Source organism: Phocoena sinus, chromosome 13, assembly GCF_008692025.1.
Source record: "Phocoena sinus isolate mPhoSin1 chromosome 13, mPhoSin1.pri, whole genome shotgun sequence".
NCBI lineage: Eukaryota > Metazoa > Chordata > Mammalia > Artiodactyla > Phocoenidae > Phocoena > Phocoena sinus.
This window is the reverse complement of record NC_045775.1, coordinates 85,060,742-85,086,928: the sequence shown is the minus strand read 5'-3', so window position 1 is coordinate 85,086,928 and position 26,187 is coordinate 85,060,742. Positions and strand designations below refer to the sequence as shown.

The following is a 26,187-nucleotide window of genomic DNA, read 5'->3' as shown; positions in this document are numbered from 1 at the left end:
CCATGATGACATCATATTCTTGTTTCTGAAGGGAATAAACCTATAAAAATAAATACATGTTGTCCCAGTTACAGAAATGGATTAAAAAAAAAAAACTAAGCAGGTGATAATCAGCAGTTGTGGAAAGAAACTTGGAGGAGGGTTTCGAAATCAAAGTTACCCCCCAACAAATAACTCACTGCAAAAGAAACTTTATGGGGGCTTCCCTGGTAGCGCAGTGGTTGAGAGTCCGCCTGCCGATGCAGGGGACGCGGGTTCGTGCCGCGGTCCGGGAAGATCCCACGTGCCGCTGAGCGGCTGGGCCCGTGAGCCGTGGCCGCTGAGCCTGCGCGTCCGGAGCCTGTGCTCCGCAGCCAGAGAGGCCACGACAGTGAGAGGCCTGCGTACCACACAAAAAAAAAAAAAAAAAGAAAGAAAGAAAAGAAACTTTATGCTTATGCTCAGAAACGGGTGTCTAACTGAAATTATTTCTTTGTTATCTGTTATGTCACAGTGGAGACGTCGTTGCCTTTGAAAAATCTACTAATTATAACAGCGTTCTCCAAGAAGAAGGAGCAGTGAGTGTTGAATAAAATAGATTTGTGTGATAGACCCTGGAATATTCAGAAATTGCTGAATTAGATGCAGCTGTTTTCCTGTGTGTCACATTCTTATTATGGGCAGCCCTCAACACTCACCCCTCCAGCCAGGACTGTTGCGTGTCTACTGTGTACACACGACGTATAGGGACAGAGGAGGTCCCTGTCCTCAGGAGCAAACTACCTAGCTACTCATCGGCTGTTTAACAGTGTTTCTTCTGCTATAATTAGAAAAGAAGCATAGGTTATTAGCAATAAATCTGTGTGAACGTGTCTCCAGTTACATTTATAACTCTTTGAATTAGGACACCAGAACTATGAATAGATAATCTGTGACATCACGAGGTGAACTTTTCTTTGGTTGCCCAGGATGACAGGATAGCACTTTGATACAACAAGTGGCATTGAGTAGACACCCTTTGAAAAGCCTGTTTTGTGACCAGCCCTCTTGAGGGCTGAATGGGGTGTGAAAGAAAAGTAAAAACAAACAAACAAAAAGCATATTTCCTATACTTGAATAGAATACAGTTTCGTAGCTGGGGAGCTAAGACAGACATAAAACTATGGGTGTGCTGTGAGGGGCCCGTGCCCGCTACAGGGGGATTGGGAACTCCACAGGGAGGGAGGGAGGGAGGAAGGATGTGGGCCAGGAGTAATTAGGGAAGGCTTCATGGAAGAGGTGGCCTGTGTTTGTTTCCTGTTGCGGCTGTAACATACTAGCACAAATTTCATGACTTAACACAAGCTTATTATCTAAAATTTCTAGAAGTTATGAGTCTGACTAGTTCTCACCAGGCTAAGAGCAAGGGGTTGACAGGGCTACATTCCTTCTGGGGGACCTGGAGGGGAGAATCTATTCCCGGCCTTTTCCAGCTTCTAGAGGCTGCCCACATTCCTTGGCTTGTGGCCACTTCCTCAGCCAGCAAAGGCAGGCTGATTCCTTCTCATGACACCATCTCTCTGGCTCTCTGCACCTGGGAAAGGCTCTCTGCTTTTAAGGATCCTTGTGATTACACTGGGGCCACCTGGAGGATCCAGGATCATCTCCCCATCTCAGGGTCCTTAACCGTAATCACATCTGCAAAGCCCCTTCGCCACGTAAGGTTCCAGGGACTAGGATGTGGGCGTTTTCGAGGGGCTGTTATTCCACCTATCTTGCTGCCCTTGAGCTGGTCCTGGACAGGGTTGCTGAGGTCCCCTTTTTAGGAGGTGCTGATCTTGAGGGTATATGTAGCTTGCATTCATGCTGGGGGGTGTGCGGGCAGTGAAAACCAGAAGTGAGGATGTCGGGGAGAAGTAGACTCAACATGAGGTCCAGGTGGTGGACAGCTTGTCAATGCCAGGCTGGGGAATTTGGGTGTCTCCCAGGAGACTGTGGGAAAACCACCGAGGCGTCTTCAGAAGCAGAATGACAGGATACATTTGCTTTGGGGGTGATAATTCTGGGAGCAGTGTCTTCAAGAATGCAGGAGGGACAAAAGGCATCAAGAGAATTGATAGAGTAACTCAGGGGTGGCAGGTGGTGCCTAAAGGGACAGGTGGTGACAGGAAGGTCCTCCAGCGTTTCTCCAGGGGCTGACACTTAGTACCTGCTCACTAAAGGTGGGCGGAATAAATGAATGATAATAACCTCAATGACTTTTCTTGGATCTCCTGAAGATCCCAAGCTGTATTTACTACACCTAAAAATATCTAAATAGAATTTCTCACTTTTTTCTTTGTCATTTTGCTGAATTATTTCTCCAGAACAGGAATCCCCCTGTTTCTTTCCTGAATGCCTTTTCCCGCAGAGATTCAGACTTTAGTAGTTCTGCACCAGACACTCGCTCCCTTTAGATTTCTGATTGTTTATATTAGGAAGAAAAGATTTCAATTTATGATTTTCTTTTTTTTTTTTTCTTGCCTGAAAGATCAGTTCTTTTCACAGGAAGAGCCCAAAAGGAATTGACTTCAGGAATGCATTGAATTTACTTCTTATTATTTTTGGTCGTAGCTTCCGTTTCCATTCTGACAGTACTGTGTTTTCAGATGACTTCTTCTGCACAGGTGAAACTGTGAAGTATCGGAAATTAGAACTTTGAATTCTAATTAGAAGTCGCCGTGTTTAATGTAGGGATTTCTGCAGAGTTGGACAACACAGCCTGCCCGGAGCTGCGGTCTCAGCTTGCGATGCATAAGGCTCACTTGGGGAGCTGGTTAAAGCGAGAGATTTCTGGCTTCATGTGATTCATGAGGGCCCTAGCGATGTGAACCTCAAGCACCCCAGGAATCCTGATGTAGTTGGTTTCAGGGCCACCCTTGAGAAACACGGGCTTGGATACTGGCAGAATCAGTGTCAGGAGAGCATCGATGAGCCCGGGAGGTCATGTGTGCTGCGGAGAAAGTGGGCGTGGTTAGGATCGTGCAGTGTGAGGGGAGAGAGTAGCCCAGGGTTGGAAAGGAGGATCCCTCAATTCTTCTCCAGGAGAAGCACTGGTGGCCAGGCCAGTGAAGTCCATGCAACAGCCCCATCCTTCCTGATGACCAGCCCGAGCATCGTCCCCCCAGCGTACCTCCTGGAAGCGTACCCATCAGAGGACTCTGAATGTTGCCAATGTTGATGGTAGGAATGAGGGTGGAACAGCCCCCGGTGGAAACCAAACAGTACCCCATGGAATGATGCCTCTTGATCTGTCACCTTTCTGTGCTACTGCTTTATTTATTTAGACATCTACACCCCTACTTTCTTCCAAAAATATTAACAACGGGAATTTAACTTGGCATCTTCCCAGTTTTCTGCAGAGAAGGTCATTTGTTTTCATCACGTGCTCAAAGGGGTTCAGGACCACAAAAGAGCTGAGAAGTAACAGATTTTAAGTCCTTCAGGAGACTGTTGAGTGTGACCCTAAACGCCCCCGGACTTCAATGTGATATTGGCTGATAACAGGGAAGCCTCTCAGGAGAAGGCTGGCGGTGGCTGTTCTCTGTGGGTGCAGCGCGCAGCTGGGGGCACTCCTGGCCCCAAGGATAGGGGCTGGCGGTTCAGAAGGCCGCTCTGGCCTCCGGTGGCTTGTAGACAAGAGCCTACTGCAAACCCACATAAACGATCTACTAAGCAAGCTATAAGCGAGTAGCTCTGTAAGGCTCTGAGCGCATAAGAACGGAGAGAGCAAAGGAGGAACCGCTGACCTTGGAACTGTGCTACCACACAGTGGGCCATTAGGTTGGAGGAAATGAAAGGGAGCCAGCCGCCCCTCCCCACCAGCTGCAGTCCCGCAGGCTTAGCTGCTTAACTTCCCACCCCCAGGGATGCTTTCACCTACTCTATTAAAGCGGAAGCTATTCAAAAGGCGTCTGGGAAAATCCTGAAGAAATCATTTCATATGTAGTTGATGTCCTTCATTCAAACCAGGAGCTCATGCCTCCCCTTGCTCTGGGGGAGGAGGGGGTGGGGAGGGGAAGCGGGGATGACATAAGGCGGGAATGTTGAATTCGCTTTCCGCCATGTTGCCTTTTTCCATCCTTGATGGAAAGGTTTTACGTTCTGTAATCTGTTCTTCTAAAGGAAAGTCTGTGCCCCTCATTTTCCTTGTCCGTTAGGCCCTGAGATTTCCTATATGACTCACCATTTGTATAATCCAGGCACGGTGACCCAGACAGGATATGGTTGTAGTTCAAAGAGGGACAATGAGATAGACAAGAGTCGTAGAATGTATCTATGGCGTCCGATTATCCATAGGTAATGTTTTTATTGTACGTCACGATTCAGCGTTCGTAATACACGGCAGTAAGAGTGCAATACATTAAATCCTAATTCCTCCCTGATGACTGCAGCGCACAGACTTACAGAGGAAGGTTAGTATTTTTTGCAGTGAAATAAAAGGGAAAATTGCTGGGATCAACAGTGTGTCCAGAGGTGTGGATAAAAGATTACTCCAAAGCAGCCGTGTAACTATCACCTGGCTTAAAGAAAGAATCCACGTGTAAATGGTTTTTAGGGTGACAATCATTTGCCGAATAAGACAGACCCAGTCGGGTCGCCTTTGTCGGAATTCGGGAGAAGTCCATTCTGGGAGCAGGAACTGGCAGAGAAGCTACTCCTACAGAATACTGGGCGTGCATGCATCGGGGAGATGAACGTTCACGCCTTGGCTACCTGGGGGCAGCAACTGGCTTCTTAGTTTGCCTGTGACCATAGTCGTACCAGATGGAGTAATGTTTGCCTTCTCCCAGACCAGGAAGAACCAGCACTCCCTCCTGGGCTTGATGGTGGTCAGGAAACTCAGGGCTTTCTCGTCACGTCCTATAGAAAGGCTCCACGTGGGACCCACGTTGTCACCTTTTAGAATGAGGGCCTCCCCGTGACAGAGCAGGGAACACATATGTGCATTTCCTGGAACCTGGGCTGGGGGATGGGGAGGAGAAATTGGGGTTAGGAGAGACAGTGGTCAAAGACCGGTGGCCTTTAGAGTGGGTGGTGCAGATCCTGGAAATGTACGAGTTATGGCATCAGCCATGGAACTACATCAATTTCAGGCCAATAAGTGATGCATTACTCCAGGTGGCTAAAAAACACGCGGCCCCAGGCAAGAGCCCGGCTGCTGTCAGAGCCAAACGGCAACACAAGCAGCATCTCAGGGCCTCAGGAAGGTCTTTGAGGAGCAGTTCATTCCGGAAGTGGGCTGCAAACTGAAATGATTCTCCATATCCTTCCTAGATGGCCTTTCTCGCTGACGAATACTGCAGCTATTGTCAAGACACTTTACAGAACGTGAGGAACCAAGAACGAGAGAGAGAGAGAGAGAGAGAGAGAGAGAGAGAGAGAGAGAGAGAGAGAGAGTAGGTTTTAGCTGCAAAATACCAGCATTTATGACTCGTTCTTAACCTTTCTACTTGAAAAGACCCCTCGAGGGATGTCTGGTGGGAATTCATTGCCTGAAGCGCTCAGAATGCAGCTGTGTTACAGTCAGTGAGCTCTTGGAGGTGTATTTTCATTCAGTTTAATCATCTGGAAAGCTTCCAAGGTGCTCATATGGATCACTTTACACTTTAAATAGAAAATTCAGCTACTTTTAGATCCTAATTCCGGCTGATTTTGGAGCACAGTATTGGTGACGCAATTTACCCTGGAATTCTCAGTGATGCTTCAGAGGCGTTATGGATCCACGCTGACTGAACAAGAAGCAGTTCGAAGCAGGGAGCTCTGACACGGGTATCGTGATGATTGGATTTTACTCTAGAATTGACCATGGAAGACACGAGTAAATCTCTTAACCATTCTGAATTCTGGCTTTTGCTGTATAAAATGAAAATCCAGGGAAGCAAGTGCACATCTAAATGAAAAGTTTTCTGAGGCCTCCGTGTTCTAAGCCCTTCAGCTTTGGGAGATAATATTCACTCAGCATGTGTGTAAAGCATCGGAGTGAGGGAGGGACCACGCTGTCTTCAGAGTGGCCCCTGGCCTGTTAATGCTATGTTATAAACATCCATGCACGTTGGATAGCTAATCCATTCCCTCTTGGAACTTTCCTGGTGGTCCAGTGGTTAAGACTCCACCCTTCCAATTCAGGGGGCGTGGGTTTGATCCCTGGTCAGGGAACTAAAATCCCATATGCCGTATGGCGTGGCCAAAAAATTTTTTTAAAAAAGAAATCTATTCCTTCTTGCCTTCCTTGCTTCATCAAGTGCTAACTGAATTCTTACCCTGTGACCAGCACCGTTTCTGGAACTAGGAAGGTATTCCCCAGGAGGCTGGAGAAGCTTATAGTCTGGTACTGAAAGGAACGATGTAAGCCAATGAATATGATACCGTATGGAAAGTTCTAGAACACAGTGTGATGGACTGTTCTGGGTGCCCAAGGGAAGAGGAACAGAGGCAGCTGGAGCGGGCTCCCTGGGGGAGGCCACGTTGCTGGCAGCTCTCTTAGAAAAGCAGAAGTTCAACAGACTCGAAATGGGGTAGAAAGGGATTCCAGGCGGAATCAGTGGTGCAGACAAAGCCAGCAGGATGGTCACCGGCATCAAAGGACAAGAAGGTCGCTGTGGCCGGATTTATCTCGAAAGGAGAGAAGCCAGAGGGGAGGTGGGAATCGGCCGGTGCCAGGAAGGGCCTCTGGAAGACCCCGACTTACTGAGGAGACGGGTTGGCAGTGACATCCAAGGGCCATATTGGAGCAGAGGGTGCGGAGGAGGTTTTGTCGCAGTCGAGGTGAGAAGGAAGGAGGGTTGGATCGGGAGATCCAATGACAGTGACGTCAGAGAGAAAGCGGGACCAATCAGAAATATTTCTGAAGCAGATGCACCGGGATTAGACGATTTGGGACAAGGGTGCTGGGAGAGTGAGCGGAGGTGGCGCTGTCTCATCCAGACCCACGAGCCCCAAAAGCCTCCAGCCTGGGAGTCGAAGGATTAACACATCCTGCTCATCCCACTCTTGTCTTTTTCGTTAAGTATCTATGAGTCTCTTGGGAGACGTCTTCTCTAGAAGAGAGTTGAAAATCAGGTGAGTCCAGGGTCGGGCCTCACTCCCTTGACAGCCTGCACAGAAGGGACCGCCTCTTGCCTGGGGTCACTGGAGGGCCCTGGGGTCAGTATTGTGATGTCTCAGAATATCTGAGCTGCAGGAATCCCCAAAGGCAAGAGTCCTCATGAGCTGACAACTCAGGTTGGCCACCTGGTTCAAAGATGGAATCTGAGAAGTCAGCATGGGGGAAAACAAAACAGAAGTTGTCCACAGAAGTCTTTAAAGAAGGCTCCTTGGTGCGATAGAATCGCACCAGATCCCTTTAGTCTACACCGTCCTTAGGTGAATTCTGACATGATGTCAAGGAGGAAGTGTCTTTTTTATTTTTTTAGTATTTATTTATTTATTTCGGCTGCACTGGGTCTTAGTTGTGGCGTGCGAGCTCTTAGTTACGGCAAGTATGCAGGATCTAGTTCCCTGACCAGGGATCAAACCCGGGCCCCGTGCATTGGGAAGGTGGAGTCTTACCCACTGGACCACCAGGGAAGTCCCGAGGTATCTTTTTTTTTTTTTTTTTTTTTTGCGATACGCGGGCCTCTCACTGTTGTTGCCTCTCCCGTTGCGGAGCACAGGCTCCGGACGCGCAGGCTCAGCGGCCGTGGCTCACGGGCCCAGCCGCTCCGCGGCATGTGGGATCTTCCCGGACCGGGGCACGAGCCCGTGTCCCCTGCATCGGCAGGTGGACTCCCAACCACTGCGCCACCAGGGAAGCCCCCGAGGTATCTTTGATTCCATACGGTTACACTTCTTCCTGAGCTGAAAAATAATTGAGGGGGTCAATCAGTCAATGAAAATTTATTCTAAACTCTGGTTTTTATCCCTGGGCCCTGATCCTCATCCTGTTGCCATCAGTAGGAGCCCCCTTGTGGTCAGAAACAGCCTTCCTTCCCGAAGGCTGCCTCAGGAAAAGGTGGTCCACGTTCTCCCGCCCAACTGGCAGGTGGTCTCTGAGGGGTGTAAAATCACTTCTGAGATACAGCTTGGAAAAGCCAACAGGCAGAACTTTACGTGGGTTGGAATGAAATTCATTCTGTTACCATTTGGGGCTGATGAAGAGTCGGGGGCAGGTGGGCTGGATAGGCCTCACCAGGCGCAAAACGAGCGTTCAGAGATACGTTCTGTTCTTTACATCGGGTGGAGGACTGACTCACATCCTTCTGGAAATCTCTGCAGCAGGACACGGTCATGCTCATGTCATTGCCTGACGTGTGCCAGCTCCTTAAATGCGACGGACAGCTGTACGAAGTAGGAGGAAGCTCCTTCGAGGTGCTGGTTTGCATCCTTCCCAGACATTGGTACCAGATGCTGGGGTTAGACCCGCAGCCCTCACTCTCGGCGGTGTCCGTGGACCCCAGACCTTCTGAGGAGGCAGTCGTGGGGCCCATGGACCGTGAGCCTTGGATCTTTCCCCAAGACTCAGCTTTTCTTTCTGAATTCACTGAGAATCTGAGTTAGCTCATGTAGAGAAAAGGCCAGTACACATGGTGACCTGTGGCTCCGGTGACCCGTGAACCCTGAACTGAGTCAGAGTTCTTCCTCTGCTATTTCAGCCAAAAGAGAGCTTTTTAAAAGGAGTAATTGGAGTAGTCGCTTTGCATTATATATAACTGCCAGGCCTTGCGGGTTTGTTTTTTAAGCTCTGGAGTGATTATTGTAGTTTGGGGGTCAATTATATATAATTTCTACAGTGAAAATATGCTCCCCTTAAGCTAGTCATGAACTTTTACCTTTTATTTTATTATTTTCTTAGGAAAAAAAGAAATCCAGGGCTTCTCAATGTTTACCACAAAGGTTGAAAACTGGAGACTGGGTCCAGCCCTTAAATATTTTGGTTTGAACTCCCCTCCTGCCCCCCACCCTGTACTGGCCAGCATTTGGGGTGTTTAAATTTTTGAATCAGTTATCGATACTTGGAAATCTTGGGAAGAATTCCGATTCCAGCTTCTCCAGCCTGATGTCCTGCCCAATGGACAGCGGCCAGGGCTGCGAGGTAGCCGAGCCCTCGGCAGGTGGAGACGTGGCCTCTCTCTCTCTGTCTGTGGCTCACGTGAACTGCGGCCACTCGTAACCAGAGGCCGTCCACACCGGCCAGCAGTCACATGTCTTGACACTTCTTTTAGGCTGCCTCGTGTCTTAGTTGCAGCCCACGGGCTTAATTGCCCCCGCGGCGTGTGGGATCTTAGCTCCCGGACCAGGGTTTCCGGGCTTCGAACCCGCGTCCCCCGCATTAGAAGGCGGATTCTTTACCACTGGAACACCAGGGAAGTCCCTGTCTTGACACTTCTGTTGTAGGGGATTGAGGACGTTCTCCTTCATGACTTTTTGGAAGATGTTTCTATTCAGCATCTGAAAGCTGTCCAGTTGTTTAGTAAGAAGTTTAAGCTGTGGTTCCTCACTGCTTCGGAAGGTTCTCCAGCCCTCTTACAAATCTCCAAGCTCAGAGGCAGGTTTCGAGGGACAACATAAATGCTGTGAGAGCAGATGAACTTTCCACGTGGGGCAGGCCTCCTCCCCTCTGTGTTAACTGTGTCCTCAGGCACTAAACTGTAGTCCACCGGGCCTGGCCGCTTTGGCTGTCCCGGCTTTTCCTGTGGTGCCCACAAGAGATGCTTGTGCTGACACATCAACACCCTCTTACCGTTTCCCCCTCGGGAATCGCAGCGGGGCCAAGGGAATAGGGAGGTAGGAAAGGGCAAGGGGGAGGCGGGCCGGGCCTCCCCTCTCTTGAGCCAGCTCCTGGCGGCAGCTGCCGTCCTCAGCTCTCTGCCCACCCAAGCAGGGCCGGCAAGGGTTCCGACCCCAGCATCCTCCCGCCTTTCCGTGCTCTGGGTGGGCTCCCGCGAGGCTCAGAGATTATCTCGCCCTCCTTAGAAATTCCGCCCACGTGGTCCCAGTCACCCTGGTGACTCTCCCCTCCATCCGGCTGCCAGGGCACGGTGTCTGTACACTTCTGCTATCGCAGAAGTCTGAACACTTCTGCTGTCGCAGAAGGCTGTTCGTCCGCTCAAGCCTGCGACGGCTTCCTCTTGGGAGCCCAAGCTGCTCTGCTGGCTGTCCCCGGCCTCCCTGCATCTGACCCCTTGGTATCCCTCCAGCTCCGTGGCCCTTGTGAACGCCGTCACACACCTACTGTGTGGGTCGCGTGTTTTACGGTCCTGGATATTCCCGGTTTTCTCCCTCCTGCCTTTGTGAGGTTCTCCATCACTGCCTCTAGCTCTCCCCGCCCGCCAAGCCCTCACCACTTCCTTCCCTTCCCCTCTGCAGATCTGCCACCCTTGCACCCTGTGCGCTCTCTCTCCCCCGAGGGTCCGCAGAACAGGCCACGTCTAATCTTCACCCACGCCTGGCATCCCCAGCACCCCGGGCTGTGTTGATCCCTGTCTGACCCACTTGGAAAAGTTCACATGCCCAGGCTGGGTCCTTGGGCCCGTGTGATTGCCAGCCAAGAAGGCAGCAGGAAGCATCCTGCAGAGAGAAAGTGAGGTCTGGAACTTGCTGGGAAAGGAGGGGCGTGAAAGGGGTCCAGTTTTCCGGTGGCCCCTTCACCGCCTGTGCTACTCCCAGCCCTCTGGCTCTCCAGACCCCTCTAGGATATTCAGTAGCTTCCTAGTTGATGGGCCTGCCTGCAGCCTTGCCCCGCCTCGGTCACACGCCCTTCCCCTCCCAGAAAGTGCTCTATAACAGCGGTTCCATCAGTTAACAACTGTCCACGGCCCCCATTGCCCGGATGGTCCTCTCTCCTTCACTGCTTGGCCTCTGGCCCGACCCTGTCCCCCTGCCCCCCATGACCCACTGGCGTTCCCCAGCACCGCAGATTGGTCGTCCCCAAGAGGCCCTTATTCCTACTGCTGTCTGTGCCTAGTCACCCCCGCCCCCCCCCCGCCACTGCTCCCCGCCAACTCCTACCTACGCGTTAAGGCCCAGGCAGAATGTCCCCTTCCGGATGAAGCCGTCCCTGATACCTTCTTCCGCTAGAACCGCTCACTTCCTTCTCCCTGTGTCTCACGTTGCCGGGAGCACTTACTCTGCTGTTGGGACGCTGTTTGTGCTCCTGGTAACCTACCCTTCGTGGGGAGCCCCTGGAGGGTGGAGGTCATTCCCCTTCATCCAGCCGTGCAGCCAGCACCCAGCAGACGCTGCAGGAGTGTCCCCGGTAAGTGAATAAGTGAATAAATGAATAAATGAATACATCCAGGAGAGCACCTCCTCTCTCATGTTTTCTCATTTCTGATCGTTTCCCGAGGAGAGCATGTAGAGATGAGAAGCTGAGGGAAGTCAGGGTTCCTGGGGAAAATCCTCAACTTCGCGGAGCACACGGCAGACGCTGGAGGACATCACTTTCCTGGCATTGCGCGAGTCGGGGGCGGTTTAGTCAATGCACCCCTGCCGGGATCTCGGAGCCACTTGGGAGGGGCGAGCGGGCAGCAGGGTGGGGAGGCTGGGGGCCTGGCTGGGTGGGGCAGGTGGACGGCTCTGCCCTCCTGGGTGCGTGGGTGCGCCACCCGTGTGCACTGCCTTCCTGTGTGCAAACCTGAAGTTAAAGCATCAGTAATGGGTGTGTGTATTGATCTTCACAGAAGTTACTGTGTTTGTCAAAAGACTAGGAAGAAAGACATACCTTTCCAACATGGCAAAGGTAGGTTTCAGGCAACCAGACAGGAGGGAACAAAGCAGCTTTCCCAAAGCGAAAAGTGCAGGCTGCCAGTGTCCCTCAGAGCGGGCAGCAGGCCCCGTGCAGGGAAGCCGGCCCACCCACTTGGAGGGCAGAGGACAGCTTGCTGGGCCCCAGGTGCTCAGCTGGAAGCTGAGCTCCCTCCTCCCCTCCGGCCTCCAGGCTCTGCCCGTGGAGGAGAGAACGCAGGGCCAGCAGGTCACGGTTCTAAAGTTCCAGAGGGAGGCCCCCTAGGGGTGGTGTCCTGGGCAAGCCAACATCAGAGGTGGAAGGGCATTGTAGCAGAGCCTAGGACAGACGGACAGGCAGGCAGACCCTGTACGCTGTGCACATGGCCCCGCGGACTCTGTGTGTCGGGGCACCAGGTCCTCGGCTCCGACCTTCTCACTCCTGGGTGTTAGCGGAGGGGAGAGAGGGGCTGAAGGAGACGTTCTAGGATCTGTTCTGAAATCCCACGGTGGCAGATGGGGACGGAGCCTGGGACCGGCCCTCTGCCCCAAATCAGCCCCGGCCAGGGGGCGCCCAGCTGGGGCTGCCCTTTGACCACCTCCATCCCCCACCAGTAGGGTTGTTTCTCCTTCTGAGCTAGAGGCCCATCCGGTTCTGGGCACCTTCACCTTCCCCACTGGGGCGATGGCAACGACCTTGCAACACGACCTCCATCCCTACCCACTGGAGCGGCCGGCTCAGGGTCCAGAGCCTGGCCTGCTGGGAGCCACACCTTTACACTCACTGTTCCAGGAGAGTTTACTGAATACCCAAGGGCCCCTTTCCTCTCTGTAAAACAGACGTGGCTGTAGTGCCTGCTCTTGGGGCTGGTGTGAGGATGACTCACCGCTCGTCCTGCAGACCCCAAACACGTAAGGGAGAGGTTTGTTCCATTGGACAGCGGAGGCCCAATTCACTGCCCCAGGCTCCCCAGAGGAAGGACAGGAGAGCTTCTGAGTCCCCACAGCCATCCTGTAGAGGCCGCCCGCCCTGTTGCTTCTCCAGAACCTCACTTGCCTGGCAGAGCCCAATTACCCACCGTTTCCCTCTCTAGAGAATTTAGGCCCCTTGCTCGGGGTGCAGAGAAGAGGGAACTGGGAGGAGGAGCTGCAGGGCCCTGAGACGTCTGCCCGTGGGCAGATGCGTCCTAAATGCCGACTTTCAGAAAGGCCGTTCTAGAATGTGTGCAGTTTGAACATTTTGATTGTCATTTAGGATTCAGGGTTTTGTTTTTGGTTTTTTTTTGTGTGTGTGGTACGCGGGCCTCTCACTGTTGCGGCCTCTCCTGTTGCAGAGCACAGGCTCCGGACGCGCAGGCTCAGCGGCCATGGCTCACGGGCCCAGCCGCTCCGCGGCATGTGGGATCTTCCCGGACCGGGGCACGAACCCGTGTCCCCTGCATCGGCAGGCGGACTCTCAACCACTGCGCCACCAGGGAAGCCCTAGGATTCAGTTTTAACAGGCAAAACTACCCAAATCCACTTTTCTTTCTCTTCGACAACAAGAAAGTTTTGGTAATTTGGAGAGGGGGCATTAGGCCAAAGTAAGATGACAAGATTTCACTAAGTGTAGCGTTTGCCGTTGTCTTTAGACCGTGAGAATGGTGCTGAGAGTCGGCATCCTGCCGTTGGATCTACACGCCATCATGCATCAGGGCGCCTTGGATATTTCCCAGAAAGCCCTGACGAGTAACCCGAGCGGCACTGACGACCTGGAGGGGAACACAGAGATGAAATGTAATCCTCCTTCCTCAGCTGCTTGGTTGCAGTGTTTGGTATATAATCAGGGCTGCTATGGCCATCACTGATTTATAGATTTCCTAATAGAATTAGAACATTCCTCTTTGACGTTATAATTTACCTGCTCGCACACCTCTTCCTGCAGAAGGTGAGGAGTGCCCCGAGAACCCTCTTCCAGGGCCTGCCCTGGGGCCCATAGTGCCAGGACATATTTGCCGAGTGAGTGTGGTTGCTGATTGACAATATTTCTTGTCTCCTTGGGAAAACCCTCCTGTATCCCTCTTGTAGATGCACAGATCACCTCTTCGGGCCTGAGTGGGATTGACCTAGCTATCTGCCTTGCCAGTTTCTGCTCTAACTGTAGTTTTGTTTGTTTGTTTGTTTGTTTACGCACCCTCGCAGCTTGTGGGATTTTAGTTCCCCGACCAGGGATTGAACCCAGGCCCACGGCAGTGAGAGCACAGAGCCCTAACCACTGGACCACCAGGGAATTCCTGCACCAAGTGTTATTTTTAACAGTGTGAAGTTTAACGGTGGTGCTTTGACCTTATTTCACTACTTTACAAACAAGTGCTATATAAGCCCATGAATATTCGTGCCCTTTGCTATTGTCTGGGGAAGGGGGAATTTCCCCCTCTACCCGTCTTGAGTTCTCCTGGCTGGACTAATAATCAACCCGGCGCAAGACAGGTTCACCGGAGAAAAAGACACAAATTTTAAATCATGTGCACAGAGGTCTTATAGAAATGGGACCGAAGAAGTAGACAAAGAAACTTAGGTTTTGGGGTGCCCGATTAGTGAAGAAGCTAAACAGAATTGGGGCTTGGGTAGTAAATTAAAGAACTAACATGGTTTGGGACTTCCCTGGCTGTCCAGTGGTTGGGACTCCGTGCTTTCATGGCCGAGGGCCTGGGTTCAATCCCTGCTCGGGGAACTAAGATCCTACAAGTTTGGCGGCGCGGCTAAAAAAATAAAAAGTAACATGGTTTGTTTATACATGGTTTGTTCTCAGCCTGAATTCCCTGTCTCTGGGGATGAGGGTGTCTCTTTACATCCTGGTGCCAGAAGGGCACCTTTCACACCGGAGATTTATTTCCTGTTTTCAGGGAGACCGAGGGGGAGGGTCAGTGTCCTTCCTGTGTTGGCCGTTTCTTAAGTAACTTTTCAATCAAATTAACCAATATGCCACTGAGGCACATTTTGGAGCTGCGTATCCTGGGCACCGACACTATCTGACAGTTGTAGTTAATCTTAAGGAAGAAAATCTCCATTCTGATGCCAAAATCTGGCCTCTGTACGCTGGTGCCAGATTAAATCTCAGCGTTGTGGGTGAAGTAGAAAGAAATAGCTTTATTGCTTTGCCAGGTAAGCGGGCCACAGCGGGCTCATGCCCTCAAGACTGTGTGTCCCGCCCTGGAGGGGGTCGTGAGGAGTCTTATAGCGTTCAAGGAGCAGGGCGTGGTCAGCTCGTGGACACTCTTCTGATTGGCTGGTGGTGAGGTCATCGGGAGTCGGCATCATCAACCTTCTGGTTCCAACCGGTCTGGGGTCTCCGTGCTCGTGGGCAGCAGTTAACTTCGCCCCCCTGGAGGGGGTTTCAGTATCTGCAAAACAGCTCAAGGAACGGCTCAGAATATTCTCTAGAGTCCTTGAGGAGGAATTAAAGGTCCTTGACTGTGTTTAATGGCTAAAGTATTATTATTTTGTCTTGCTTGCCTGTTTTCCTTTCTGCATTTTCTCACTTCTCTGATTAAATTTCTTCTTTGGCTAAAGTTTTTCTACAGACAAAAGGCAGGCAGAGGACACGGGTGGAGGTCTATTCTGGGAAGGCCCCGTAGGGTCCTGCCTCAGTTACAGTTCCATGAAGAGCTGGCTTACGCGTGGTTACATCGCTGCGAGGGGACAGTCACCACAGCAGGAGGCTCCCCACTCAGGGGGAGCCGGGAGTTGCTTCAGGAGGGGCTGCAGACCAGTTACCACCTCCTCCCCCAGTCGCTAGGCTTTGGTCTGAGGGCTGCCAGGAGGGGTCAGCCATGCATAAAGCTGCCCCCCAGTGCCTGAAGCCCCCTCAAGGTGTGGGCTGTGGGCTTCATCACGGCCCGCCCAACACGGGGCTGGCACACGGGGGCACCTCAGCATTTCACGACCAGATGGCTACGTGGATTCAGCGATGCATTAAAAGCACCGCAAAGTATCCTGTCCTCTTCCTTTGACCTTGAGGGGGTGCTGACTTGGTAGGATTGCACCAGTTATTAAAATAGTGAAATGGGTCCTTACTTGCTGCTAAGTAGCTCCCTCCCCCCACTGCTTGCCTGTCCCTTGATTATATCCCCTGTCCCTACTGCCTGGCTGTCCCAAATCCCAGATCCTCCCCTGGGAGACTCCCCTCCAACCAGACCAGCAGCTGAAAGGTGAACACCTAACCCAGCAGGCTTCAGGGCAATGGAAGCCCCCCTCCCAGGCCACTGGCTTCCCCAGCAATCCCAGCTGGCTGCCCAAACCTTGCTCTCACCCCCAGCCCAAGCCCAGGGAGACCCAGGAGGCATGAGGCCTCTCCCCCAGGTGCCCGCCAGCCTGCCAGGGGCTCCTGGGCTCCTGTTGGCATCTTTGCATGTCCTTTGCAGAGGGCACAGAGCCGGCAGGGAGACAGCATGACCCCTGGCAGACGAATGCCTGAGATGTGCCTGGAAGATCTTCCAGATGGAGCCTGACCAAATGTGCACCAGGGCCATGGCAGCCCACTGGGTTATCTAAATCTCCTTGGCACATGGGGGCACTCAGACAGATGCGCTTCCACTGTCCTTCCACTCTCAGCGCTGCCTGCGCGGGTGCGGGACCCAAGTCCCAGTGTCGCACACTTGGGCTGCAGCCCTCGGGCCTGTACTGACAGGGTCTGTAGCCCTGGGCAACTCACCTAACATCCCTCAGCGGCTTTGATGTCCACCATCAGTTAAAGGACTTGAACAAACTACCCCCTTTAGAAAAGCGGCAGGGATGGGTGAGGTCACGTCTGTACCCTGCAGTGAGCTCACTTGGAGCGGGGTTCTGTGTGATTACAAGGTGTAGTTATGATTTCAAACAATTTCTTCCCATTTCAACAAGTAGCCGAGGGGATTGCTAGAAGGCGAGACCACAGAGCTCTGAACCAGACGACCTGGGGTGACAGACCCAGCCCACGGCAGCCTTTGTGTTCAAAATGAGGGCAAGGCCGTGGGGAATTCCTTTGAACTGCAGTGCGGATGCTATCCCCTAGGTCACCTGGGATACAAATACCTAAGGGGAAATTCTGCTCTTCCACTCACAAGGGTTTGTTTTGTCTGGTGATAGGTTTGAGCAGTTAAATTTCTTTGCTGGGCATGTCAACAGACCTCAGTGTATTCCTGAATTGTCTGTCTTCAAACCTCCAAACATTTGTCTTCCAGGTACAAAACCACGATTTTTTTTTTTTTTTTTCAGTAGAAGAAGTGGGTGTGGGTCATTCTAGCTACATTATAGCACTGAGTGTCCAGGACGTGGTGCAAAGGAAAAGGTTTTCTCTGGCGCTCTGGACAGAAATGTGTCAAGGCCGGGACGGGGGTTCAGGTTGGGGAAGTGGTGTCTCAGAGGCTGGCACATCATGCAACTCTGTGTGTGTGTTTGCTCGCAAGTGAGCACGTGTGCATATGTGAGCGTGTCTGTGCGTGGGAGGGCATGTGAGTGGGTGTGGCCAGGTAAGTGTTGGTGTGCGGTTGAGTATGTGTGCACCAAGCAGGAGTGTTCAGGAGGGAGATGGGTTTGTCTTTTTGGGGAGAATGGCGCTCATCTGGGGGTTTTGCAGACAGTCCCAGTAAGGTGTCAGGCTTGGGTTCACAAAAGCCAAGATGAATTGGTTTTGGACGTGGGCGGGTTTGGTCCTTCTGCTGGACGTGTCACTTGGACTTTACTTCTCAGTAGGCCCGTCGGCTTGACTGTCGTCACCACCCTTATCAGTAGTCACGTTACCAAATCAGGCCCAGCTGCTTGCAGCGCAAGAGTCAGTACTCAAGAGGCAAATGTTGGCAGGAAGGGAAACGGCCTTTGAGCAGAATACCGGCAGTCCGGGGAGATGGTGGACTCAGTGCTCTCCAAAACCATCTCCGAAGATTCTGCTCGGCCGAGAAAGTTTTTAAAGCGGAAAAGGGAAGTCATCTCAGGTAATCACTGAGATGGGGGGTCAGAGTGGGCACCGTGCCCCACTGTGTGCAGGCTTGTCGACATCCTGTGCCCGCTCTTTAGATGCTGTCGTGTCCACACAGTCTGTTCTTGAGATTACTGAAGGGGAAGCTGGGGAAGAGATCGGTCATCATTTCTATTTCTTTGATCTACGGAAAGAACCAACAAGTTAGGCAAAGTATCGTGTGATCAAAAGATTTGAAAGGTGTGCTAGGGCCAGAGATGAGCAGAGCATGGGCGCGCCTGGTTTGAGGTTAGTGACAAGACGAAGGCACCTCCTGCAAAGAGCTCTTTTCTGCCCAAAGCTGCTTACAGTCACCCTGTAAGAGCGGAGGATGCTGTCAGGGGAAGCCCCAGCACCCTGGCCCCAGTGGGCTCGGAACACGGGGCCGCCCGCCCCTCGAGCCATCATCCTCTGAAGGCCGAGGCAGCAGGAAAAGACCTTGACGAGGGAGTTGGGTTCCACTGGGAGGTGAAGGGCAGATAGGATTAAAATAAGCTGAGAAAGGGAGACACCGTTCCCGAGACAGGACGGCAGGAGCGGAGTGGGCGTAGGGAAAGTGGGGGACCGGCCTAGGGAAGAGGGGCACGTCTCTGCAGCAGAGAGCAAGGACCTGGAGGACCTGGGACCAGAACGTGACTCGGGTTTTCTCCTTAAGCCTTCAGCCACATGTCTTCCTGCCCCCTCCATCTCCCCCAGAAAACCCAGGAAGGAGCTTGAAAGCTGGTTCCAAGCCTTGGCAGGTGTCTGTTTCCATTCTTTGCTCCTCGGATATAGTCTTTCCAGATTCTGTGTGGTTTTGATTCCCTCTCCTTGGTCCTCGACAAAGCTCACTTGTACCAGTGGTAATGTGCGCGGGTGCATAGCTGCAGAGACAGAGATTCATTCGACAGGATGAAGCTCTCCATCCTCTGGTCCTTGTTTCAGACACTCACGCAGCCTCCACTTCACCCCCGCTGAGCCCACTGAGACCGTTGGTACTGGTCCTGCATGCAAGACCGTGTAACGCGGTGTTTCCGTCCTCACCCCTGCAGCGTCACGAGTGAGGCGTCTTCGAAAAATGGTGGTTTTGTAACTGCCTGCCTTTGAAGGGCTTGTTTTTGTAAAACAACCTGGCTGATAAAAAAAAAAAAAAAAAAAAAGACTATTGTCAATGAGATACTCAGACTGTTAAAATGTGAAGCCTCGGGCTTGTCCACGATGACTAACGGCGTCAACTTGTTAGCATCTGGCAGAGCCAGAGGAGAGAAACGCTCAGCTCTGTCCTGCTTCATTTGTTCCCCTGGTTCTCGTGCAGTTTGGGCCCTTTCTAAATGTAGGAACCTGAGGTATCACGCTGCCAGCAAGAGGAGGAAAGCTGGGTAATGTCCGTGTTCACTTGTGAATGTTTGTGCGGAGATCGCCCACAGCTCCTTCTCTGGATGGTTTTAGGAAGCATCCTTGTGTGTGTTGAACACCACCAGGGCTCCCCGCAAGAGCCCCGTTCCAGGTGGTCCCAAGTCGTGCGGGGAGGATGCCGCTGCCGAGGGGAGTCTGTTCCCAAACCCAAGCTCACGTGCCCGACGCACAGTGAGGCCACACAAAGCGAAAGGCTGGAGTTCGGAGCAGAGAAAGGTTTATTGCAGGGCCCAGCAAGGAGACGAGGAAGGAGATGGGTGGCTGACGCTCAGCATGCCCTGGGAACTCCTGGAAGGGTTTCAACAAAGCAATTTGAAAGGCCGGGGAGGGGAGGGGCCGGGTCCCAGGGTGCGTGATCAGCTCGTTCACGACCCTCTTCTGATTGGTTGGTGGTGATCAGTCCTCAGGCCCCAGTAGGTCTCACGGTCATCAGGTAGTTAATTTCTTCCATTTGGTGGGAGGCGGGTTTTAGCAGCTGAAACTCTCAGGAAATATGCACGAGATGCTATTATCTAGGTACTTCAGAGAGGAGCTACAGCAGAGGATATGGGGGGCGGGGGGGTCTGTCCTGGGAGGGCCCCGTAGGGTCCCGCTTGGTTACAGGTCCACACCCACCCAGAGCCCAGGGTGGGCCTTTGAGGGCTCTCAGCGGGGGCTGAACAGAAACCGAGAGGAAAGGGCATCTCCTTATTCCTGGCCAGTCCCTGCCGTTCTTCCTCGGAGACTTGCGGTTGAGTGTCTGGGTGGTCCTCACGCAGGAGAGTCAGGGGAGACTCGGGGGGTTCACTGCAACCTGTGCTGGAAATTACATACGACTCTTGGTTTGTAACTCACCTGAAGTGTGGCCCGAGGCTGCTGTCAACCTAGTGAGGAGTTCCTTAGTCTGCACGTGGAGGCATCTCCCCGGTGCCCAGTTTAGTGCCACTCAGGCCATCCGATGGCCTTGGCTCCGCTGGACACACAGGTGGGCCTTCTGGGCCTCAGATAATTCATGTGGCACAGCGGCCAGCTTTGTGCCTTGCAAAGTCGGCACCCTTCCTTCCGTCACTGTGGGACTCTGGGCCCCTTCTTCACGGTGTCAGACTCGCCAAGTGTAAATTAGCCCCCGACCCTCTCGGAGGCAGCTGCCAAGGGGGCTGCAGCAAGGCCGTCCCGCAGGCCTCCCTCCCCTGTTGCTCCCCACAAGTGACGTTTTTCTAAAACAAATTGTGTGGGATTAAAAAAAAGAAGTAAGCTGCTCTCCCACCTCCTGCCTTCTCCCCGCCCACTTCAAAGGGTTCTGCCTGGGACCATCCCCACAGGAGATGGTGCAAGACCGGGCCCAGGCCTGGGCCGCCTCTCGCCTCGGCTTTCCTTCTTCCTGCCCCACTTTGACCTCTTGAGACTGTCTGTGCGCCACCCGTGGGTGCATTTGACGACACGCTCGCCTTGATTTTTATCATAAACCCCAGCATTTTTTTCTCTCTAGAATGTCACAGCTGAGCAGAAGCAAAGCAGAGTTTATCAGACTGGCCGCCAGCTTCCAGCCGAGATGGAATTTCCTCCTCACGGCCGTGAGCAAAGCTATGACCCTCTGGCACAGAGACAGCTTCGGTAAGTCCAAGAACGCACAGCATTTTGTATTCTACCTTTTACAGATGTTATTACAGCCTAAGCGTTTTCCTCATTGCTATGTGGAACCCACTCGTCTTTTTCTCACCTTTTTATGTAAGATACAACACACAGAGAACGACACACTAAAGAAAACCATATTAATATTATTATGGCAATATGGTAGTTCATCAAACAGCTGGACCACACCTCACTCTCCTGTCAATGAAAATAATCAATAAACAATCTAAAATAAGAATAGAAAAGGGTTTTATTTGAGCCAAACTGAGGACTAGCCTGGAAGCCAGCTTCCCAGATGACTCTGAGAAACTGCTCCTGAGAGCATCACAGTTTTATATTTTGTCAAAACAAAGAACATTAAACAAGTCAGGGTTTCATTTCTTCAAGGTTATTTAAAAAAAAAAAAAAAAAAGAACAGACCGGCACATACCCAGCGAGTCAGTATGGCCTTGTCACCTGGGAAGGGGGACTTAACCATCAAAGGAGTAACCAGTATCGGTGTCCCTGGAAGGGAGGCATTTAATCTTTATTTTTAACATGGACATTCTTTACTTCTGGTCAGTGTGTCCTTTTCTCTAATAATTAAAGCCGAGGCACAGTGTAAGCTTTGATAGGCCACACACAGGCTATTTTAGTTAGCATCAAACTCAAGTTCACTCATGTATAAGCCAGAATGACTTCCCTGTATCTCAACATGTGGACATGTCTTTTGTCACTCCCCTGCCATCGTCGGACGCGCAGAAAACCTCCCCTGGCTTTTGAGTTGTGCGTTTTCAGACATCGTGGGCAAAGCAGCAAGCATCCTCTTTTTCTCCATCTCCCAACTGAGATGGACCAAGAAATGGGTTCTTTGGGGGCACCCGGATTTAACCTTCAGGAATAAGAGTTGATAAAGTCCCCACTGCGTGCAGATGGTGGAAAGAGTAAAGCAGTGTCTGTTTTGCCAACTTTCTGGTCCAGTAGAGGGTCTTTCGGGGCCCAGGGGGTCCCATCTGTCACAGCTGTGGTACAGACACAGCACAGGAGAGTCGCGGGGAGGGACAGTCACCACTGAGCCCCCCAGCCCCACGGAGGGGATCAGTCGTTTCAGCAGATGTCGTGCGTCCCTGCAAAGTCCCAGGCACCTTCCTGGGCACTGGACACACAGCCGTGGACAGACAGACAGAGCCTCCAGCCCACAAACTCACACACCTATCAGGGCAAGGAATCCCTGCCAGACGCCCTTGCAGCAGGTACACAGGACAGGAAGAGCAGACAAGCCCTGTTCTAGACCGTTCCGCAAACACTGGGGCCCTTTGGAGGGTTGTGGCTGTACACAGCCATATATGTGACCCCCATTCATCATGAGGCTGTCCCCGTCCCCGCAGATGAAGGTCAGCAGAGTTCCCATGCAGCCACAGGAGGAAAGCCAGCTCTGTAGTTAGTGCTGTCGACTGAAAAAAATGCACAGCCTGAAAGTTGAGAGTTGTGTTTTATTCGGTGGACAAACCCGAGGACTAAGGTCCGGGACACAGCATCTCAGATCACTCCGAGGGACGGCTCCGAAGAGGCAAGGGTGGGGGTGCTGGGGTAGATAGGAGCCGTTTTTGCAACAAAGACCAGGTAGTCGGAACATCAAAAGATGACTGTTAATTAAAGAAAACCGGACATCTCAAGGTAAAGAGTTTAGCACTTTTCTACGTATGGGAAGACGCAAGAGTCTGGGCTCTCTGGCATCGTTCCTTTGATGTGCTCCTCGGCTATCTGGGGCCAGTATCCTGCGTTTTCTCCTCCTGAGTCTCCTCTGGGTGCACGGCTGGGGGCGGCTGCAGCAGCTCATTGCTAGATGGGGGGCATCCCGCCCGTATCCTGAGTTCCCTCAGGGCTCACGGTCTCAGGGTGGCTGTCATGTGACGGCTTGATGGCTGCAACATCCTTTGTTTACTGATACGGCAGGTGGCATCCTCAGTTCACAGTGCTTTCCCCTCGGCCTTCTAGGGCCTTCACGTGAAGTCAGAGTATTCACACCACTAGTTTTTCCCCTTCACGTGGACCATGGTTTCACAAAGTTAAACAAGCCAGGAGTTGTTTGTGGGTCAGGCTTATTCCAGACCAGGCTATGCCTCTCATGGAGCCAGGATCTCTCACCTGAGATCTAGCAGAGAATAGTGAATATCGTATAAAGCTCTGAAATGGACAGAAAGGGTCAACACGCCCTTCTGGTCTTCCACGGTCTTTGAGTTGCTTTACAAATCTTGTAAGTTGTATCAAACAGATAACAATGCAAATCATCCTCCTCCACACAATGCAAACTAGTGCGTCAGCGGATGCAGTTGATAACTGCCCTGAGCACAGAGCTGTGTGGCATCCGTTTGCAGATTACTGTCAGTGGCATTCTTTGTTGTCTATGTATGTTTAGTGTCTTGAATTCTCTCTCCTTTTTTTTCTTTTATAAATTTATTTATTTTTGGCTGCATTGGGTCTTCGTTGCTGCACACAGGCTTTCTCTAGTTGAGGCGAGCTGGGGCTACTCTTCATTGCGGTGCGTGGGCTTCTCATTGCAGTGGCTTCTCCTGTTGCAGAGCACGGGCTCTAGTCGCGTGGGCTTCAGTAGTTGTGGCATGCGGGCTCAGTAGTTGTGGCACACGGGCTTAGTTGCTCCGCGGCATGTGGGATCTTCCCAGACCAGGGCTCGAACCCGTGTCCCCTGCATCGGCAGGCGGATTCTTAACCACTGCGCCACCAGGGAAGTCCTGAATTCTCTTTTGAATCAGCTGCAACATCTTACTAGTTCCCTCATTAATTGAGTCCCGTAAAATCTTTGACACACATTCATTTTATATCTGTATAAGAGTCGTGGTTTTACCTTCATTAAGTAATTGTCTTTTAACGATTATAATAGGCCAGATTACTGTGTAGCACAGGGAACTCTACTCAGTGCTCTGTGGTGACCTACATGGGAAGGAAATCCAAAAAAGAGGGGATCTGTGTATACGTACAGCTGACTCACTTTGCTGTACAGCAGAAACTAACAAAATGTTGTAAAAAACTATACTCCAATAAAAATTAAAAAGGAAAGAAAAGCATTAACAGCCAAAAAAGAAAAAAAGAGAGAGAGAGAGAGAGGCAAGGATGGGAATGTTACTTCTTACAAGATTCACGAGCAAGGTGTAATTTGAAAAGAGATCCAAAGAAAGTAGGAAGAAGGAGAGGTGTGAGAGTCTTCCAGAAGGGAGGGAGAATAAATCAGAGACATGAAGTAGCGCCTGGGCCCCCGTGATGTTATTGGCCATGAGTTTAAAATGATTAAGGAATTTAAAATCCTTATTGGTTTCCAGGAATATGGCAAGCTAGTGTAGTTGAACCAACTCATAAGGCGAACACAATACTTGTTAGAAAAACTATAAAATATCTTTAAAGCATCAAAAAGCGGGCAAGGGACTTCCCTGTCAGTCCAGTGTTTAGGACCCCTCGCTTCCACCGCAGGGGGTACGCGTTCGATCCCTGGTGGGGGAACTAAGATCCCGCAGCCAAAAAACGGCCCAAAAAACCAAAACATAAAAAAAAAAAAAGCAATATTGTAACAAATTCAATATAGACTTTAAAAATGGTCCCCATCAAAGAAAAAACCTTTAAAACAATAAAAATAAAAAACATAAACACCAAGGCGATGTTTTGCAATCCACACAACTTGGGTGACCTCTTAGTAGAGGGCAGTCATCAAATATCACACCTGCCCAGGGTGGGGAGTCCAGTGGCACAGCTCACACACCAGAACATCCAAAGGGCTACGCACTGCAGGTAGGGGTGAGTCAGAAGTAAGGCTGCACTCCTGACCCCTCCTACCTGCCTGCACCCACCCAGGAAACAACAAAGAGACTTGCTGAGTATCTCAGGGTGGGGAGAGCTGTCCTGAGAAATTGTAACCAAGAGCTTGCCCCAGATGAGATTTTAAAAACATTTTTTGGATATATACATACCATAAATTCTTCTCATTTAAAGTGTACAATTTGTTGATGAAAAAATTAATCAGTAGTCCATCTCAGAAAGGAAAATGTTTATTTGAGCGAACCTGAGGATTATTCAGAAAGCTCTGAGAACAGTTCCGCCTTGACCTGTCAGAGGTCAAAGCATAGTTATATAAGTTTTTGAGACAAAAGGTTATAGATCAAATGGCATATTATTGACAGCTTACACAGTCCAGATCTACACGTACAAAGTGAAGAGCTGGTCGTGGGTCGTCCCGGCCCGTTACAAGATTAAGAAGGAAGGTTATCTCCTAAGGAGATCTGGTTAACACAGATACACAGTATACACGCTAGAGAAGGCAAACAGGCAAAGACAAATTTTATAATTCAATTTTCTTGGCTTGCCATAAAACGTGAATTTCATTTCATCAAATTCAGTGATTTTAGCATATCTAGAGAGCTGTGCAACCATGACCTTGATCTAATTTTAGAACATTTTCATCACCTCAGAGAATCCCCACACACATTCACATTCATTACCTTTTCCCCTTTTTCCTAGCCCCCAGAAACACTCCTTTTATTGAAATGATAATTACATCGAATGAATACACCACATTTTATTTACGCATTCGTCATCTGATGGACACCCAGGTGGTTTTCACTTAACAGAAAACATGAATAAGTTCGTTTCCATTTGAATAATGCCTCTGTAAACATTTGTGTACAAGTTTTTGTGTGGACATATGTTTTCATTTCTCTTAGGTATATATACCGAGGAGTGGGAGAGAGGGATAAATTAGGAGTTTGGGATTGACATGTACACACGACTATATTTCAGGTAGATAGCCAACAGGGACCTACTGTATAGCACAGGGAATTCTGCTCAATATTCTGTAATAACATAACTGGGAAAAGAATTTGAAAAAGAACAGGTATATGTATATGTATACCTGAATCACTATGCTGTACATCTGAAACTAAGACAACTTTTTAAATCAACTCTACTCCAATATAAAATAAAAATTTTTAAGTTATTTAGAATTATCTGAAGAAATTTTTTTTCAGAATACATTGGATGTCCCTAACAACTTCTAGTGATGACTTATGAGGATTTGTTTTTAATTTTGTTTCTAATCATTATTCACTCAGAGAGACCTGCGTACCCTCTACCCAGTTTCCCCTCTACCCAGTTTCCCCTAATACTTATATCTTAAACAACTGGATCGTAACATCAAAAGCAGGAATTTTCCGTTGATGCAATGTATGTGTAGAGTTCTAGCATTTTCTATTACCTGTGGGTTCACGTAACCACCACCACAGTCAAGATACAGAACTGTTGATCACCACAGAGATCTCCCTCATGCCACCGCTTTACATAGCCACACACCGTCACTAACCCTTAGCAACAACTAATGGCTTCCACCCCTATAATTTTGTCATTTTGTGAATGTTATATAAATGGAATCATACAATATGTAACCTTTGAGACTAGCTTTTTTTTCTCAGCAGGATACTCTTAAGATCCACCCAAGTTGTTGCCTTTATTAATAGTTTGTTTCA

The 26,187-nt window shown here is 50.7% G+C and overlaps 1 protein-coding gene across 1 annotated transcript in view; it reads left to right on the top strand.

The window, feature by feature from the left end:
- The window catches only part of RFX8 (RFX family member 8, lacking RFX DNA binding domain), a 61,842-nt gene extending 39,742 nt beyond the window's left edge, over window positions 1–22,100 (top strand). Inside the window, 10 exon segments of the mRNA XM_032652275.1 lie at window positions 494–557; window positions 4,556–4,675; window positions 5,275–5,328; window positions 8,215–8,325; window positions 9,373–9,523; window positions 11,658–11,716; window positions 13,332–13,476; window positions 16,807–16,901; window positions 20,548–20,662; window positions 22,048–22,100. Of these exon segments, the coding sequence (XP_032508166.1) occupies window positions 494–557; window positions 4,556–4,675; window positions 5,275–5,328; window positions 8,215–8,325; window positions 9,373–9,523; window positions 11,658–11,716; window positions 13,332–13,476; window positions 16,807–16,901; window positions 20,548–20,662; window positions 22,048–22,100 (967 nt within the window).
- The last annotated feature ends 4,087 nt before the right edge of the window (window positions 22,101–26,187 follow it).